This window comes from Adiantum capillus-veneris, chromosome 7 (assembly GCF_014529385.1).
Source record: "Adiantum capillus-veneris isolate H3 chromosome 7, ASM1452938v2, whole genome shotgun sequence".
In the NCBI taxonomy this organism is placed as follows: domain Eukaryota; kingdom Viridiplantae; phylum Streptophyta; class Polypodiopsida; order Polypodiales; family Pteridaceae; genus Adiantum; species Adiantum capillus-veneris.
Genome location: NC_140937.1, coordinates 103,724,885 through 103,728,881, shown reverse-complemented (window position 1 = coordinate 103,728,881; position 3,997 = coordinate 103,724,885). Strand labels below are relative to the sequence as shown.

General features: G+C 40.4%; 1 protein-coding gene across 1 annotated transcript; it reads right to left on the bottom strand.

Annotated features, from left to right (window-relative positions):
• Nucleotides 1–128: 128 nt before the first annotated feature.
• Nucleotides 129–2,051, bottom strand: LOC147454356 (flowering-promoting factor 1-like protein 5). Its single transcript, XM_086516348.1, has one exon. It carries the CDS (start codon nucleotides 1,817–1,819, stop codon nucleotides 1,382–1,384), a length of 438 nt encoding a protein of 145 aa, XP_086372474.1. The 5' UTR covers nucleotides 1,820–2,051; the 3' UTR covers nucleotides 129–1,381.
• Nucleotides 2,052–3,997: the final 1,946 nt, after the last annotated feature.

Sequence of the window (3,997 nt, the reverse complement as noted above, 5' to 3'; positions counted from 1 at the left end):
TGTGGTGTATGTCGTGATTTTGTAACGTTGCTGCGCAAAGGCAATTGGTAGTCCCTTGTTAGTAAAGTACTTCATACATAGATTTTGTGCAGAGGTTTGTTTGGTTTCTCAGCAGCAGGAATCCTTAATTTTGACATAGATCCCAGTTTGGTCTGGCTTCACAGGAGTAGTGTTTGCAGGATCTTGTTAATGTATCTTTAACTTTAGTAGAAACTTTATGAATGTTTTACAAACCATAAGAGGAATAGTGTCTCAGGTAAAATTAGCATCTTCCATGTTCAAGCCTCAAGCATCTACTTTCCTATGTAGAACATCAACAAAATTTATGGTGTTCCAAAAGTGGTCAAGACGCTCAAGAGGTTCGAGGGAAAGCATCCATCAGTACAACACGCTAGGGAATCAATTAAATTTATTAATTATAGTTTGGCGCATAAGCACATGATTATAAGTTATGCTGCCAGGCTGAATGCTTCTTCCGTTTGCCCTTTTGCAAGTTACCCCAGGGTCTCATTTGGGTTCTGGGTGACTGAGTAGTAGTCCCATGTGATTGTTTGGAGAGGGGTAGACAGTTAGGGATGTGCCATCGTACTAAACTCCGTGGAACCAACTTAATCACAAGTTTAAAAGATACATATTTGAGATGTTTAAAGCACGGATATGTCTTAGGAGCACGGAAAATAGATGTTTGAGATGCCAAGCACCCATCATTACAGTGTTGAAGAATATATAAACAATTTGATTATCACAACAATTTCATTTCCATTATTTGCTACACAGGGACACTGCCTTTGAAGCGTAACTTAGAGTGAAAATCACTTATCTTGCCTCCAGAAGGATGTCATTTCTTACTTACAACGTACTATAATGGTCCCTAGATGTGTGAGGTCCTAAAGGATTGGCTTGCAAATTGCATACTTGTCACTTGAATTGTGCTTTGCATACTTCAATTGCGCTTTACTTAAGGCATTGGACCTTAATGTCTAGTTCCTTGCCGCCGCCTTGACTAATCTCATACGTGCATCCAATTTGTTCCACCTTTTTGTTGCATCCAAAGCCTAAACTTCTTTTCTCATCCTAGACAAGTTCTAAGCCAAGGTTGTCCCAAGCTGAGAGTTGGTTTTAGCCAAGAAGCAATCTCCAAATAAAAAATCAACAATGTATGGCATTTGTATATGAATATTGCTCATCATGTTTGGACCTTTGCTCTGATGGCAGGTCTCTCTTTGACCACCTCTGTCAAAGTTTTACCTAAGTGTATGATAAGGTGGGGAGCAAAGTTGAGCATGATACTAGCCATGAACAGAAACAAGCTTGTAAGATCAGACCCCAGTCACATCCACATGTGTATGCATGTTATACCTAAGAATAAAATGCCACCGAATTAATCAGGTCGCTTTGCCCGATATGTCTTAACCACAACATCACGTACCTCGAAAGCAGTGCGGGTTTGCACAACAATATTGTACAGATGGATGGTCTTGAGATGCCTAAATTCCAAGTTGGGCAGAACAAGAAGCTGTGAGAAAGGTCCACTCTCTGTGCGGTTGTAGCGACGGATACAAACAAAGCAGTCCGTGTCTCGCTCCCATCCAAGGGCAAAAAGTTTGGCCTCGAGGGCATCATATGAGGATATCACCTCGTCAGTGGCTCTATAAACAAGAAGCTTGCGAGCTGGTGCCCAACTGTCGGATCCATCAATGGAGACGCCTGGCACGGATGACAAGACTGTGCTGGGTGGGGCAGAGGCAGCCACTGCCTTCTCCATGTGCTCCATATCCTGGAGGATGCCATACCATACCTTCCCTGCTCTCCTCATCATTTTGGAGTGTTTCTTCGGCCCTTTTCTTTCTCCCTAGCTTTGTACTCCTGGGCCGTTCACAGGGCATCCTCATATTGCCGTATTACCCTCGGGTTGCACATTCTTCATGTACATGGCTCCTTACCTGCCACCAAGTTCACTTAATACGTATGTGTGTGCGTGTGTGTATGAGAGAGAGAGAGAGAGAGAGAGAGAGAGAGAGAGAAGGAAGCAGCGACGACGCCCTGGTGCTTTCAAAGGACATACACCAAACGACGAATTCTCACAAATTTACAATATTGTAACTTTTTAGCGAAGAATAGGAAATTAGCTCTAAAGAGAAAAAAAACGCTAAAGGGAAAATAAGCAAAAGAAAAACATTTATTAATGTGCACTCAACCATCTCTTTTTATGGACACAAAAAATCTTGATTTTCCCACTTTGATGGGTCCTTTCATTTCCTACTCACCTTTCATTTTAAACACTTATGTTTTGAAAGGCTTTTTATTTTTTCGAGATTTAATTGGTTAAAATTTTATACATACATGGTACCTTCGTGTCTCTCTTAGAAAATTTGTAAAAAGTCAAAAAATACTTTCATTAGATAGAGGTTATTGTGATGACATTGCCTGAGGCTCAAATGAGACACTAGGTTGTTCCACTGTGAGATTGCAGGGGACTAGATCGTGCAATTCACCTCCCAATCGTGTGCTATATAGGCCCTTGGCCTAGCTAAATATAGAATCCCCTTTAATGCACGTCCGTTCTGGCTCTTGGCCTTGTTCGGTCCTATGACATTAATCCCCCCTTGGAGAAACGCTTTCGTCCTCGAAAACAAGAGTGGTGAAACACTAATGTTTTCCAGAGTGGTATCCTTTGTGGATCTAACTGTACATTTGACTGGAACACGGTTCAGTGGGAGGTTCAACGAAATCAATAATAACATCTTGATTTTCTACATTGTTGTCCCTTTGCAATTATCTTGGTGTAACCGTCTCATAGCGTATATACTGATTTTGGAACCCTCTTAAGTATGCGAAACGAATTATCACAACTAAGTCGTACCCAAAAGAGTACCACTTTCACTTTCCATTAAAGTAACTTGGCCATGTAACTCATCAGTCAATTTTAAGTCCTTGACTTGTTATCTTCTCGTATTACTAAACAACCTCATCATAACCAATGGTCAAGGTTGAGAACTTGAATTATACTTGAAGAGACTAAACCTAGTCGTAAACTTGTTTTAATTTATAATAAGCAAACTCTAACTAGAGCAATACATGTTTACTAATTGGATTGCTTGGTGCTAACGTACGTACTTTGCATATCCTTTAATACAAGATTACGCTTTGTAATTTGCCTATCCCCGTGGATATTGACAGTAGCATAACTGTTGTATCTGCCTATCCCTTCAATACTGACAGTAGCATAATCGTTGTAATTTGCCTATCCCTTTGGATACTGATAGTAGTGAGGTATTTGGGATCTCTACGGTTTATAGACAGTCTTCCAAATGACCGGTAAATAGGGATCACAATATCGTACAACATTGCTAAGAAAATGACAATGTCATGAATAACCATCTTGGCTAACTTGAAAGATCCACAAGCACCCAAACCGAGCCATGACATCTATTGGTGACTGGTAGACCTAAACATAATTTTATAGAGAGTGCACATAGAGTGTAAAATGCTTCATAACACTAAGGTGATGAATATGCATGCCGCTCCAAATCAACCTTTGCTAAACACTAGTGTCCATAACACCGGGCGTGCATGCATTTAGCAAAAAACAGATCCGAACATGTATATGCATTACCATATTGGCCAATACTTATGGCCAATGTGATGCTCCTAGCACACATCAAAAGAGGAGTGTAAATAGTTCTGAAAAGAAACTAAATACTTGCTACTGCAATCATTTGCGAGCCGTACTGAAACGTTTGAACCATAACAGAAGGTAAAACATTAATCACTTCTAGGGACAAACAGTGAAATCTTTTCATTAACAACTCATAGCCTTGCTATATGCATAAACAACCATCCGTTAAGGTTGGTTAGCAGCACTTGTACGTTTACAAGTCATTCTGAGTATCCGACAATTTTTGGCCATTGACATTGTTCCTGATACGACGTGCAAAAAGTGGTTTAGAAAACGGATTCGACTTGCACCTACTAGGGACATTGTCGTGACACATGA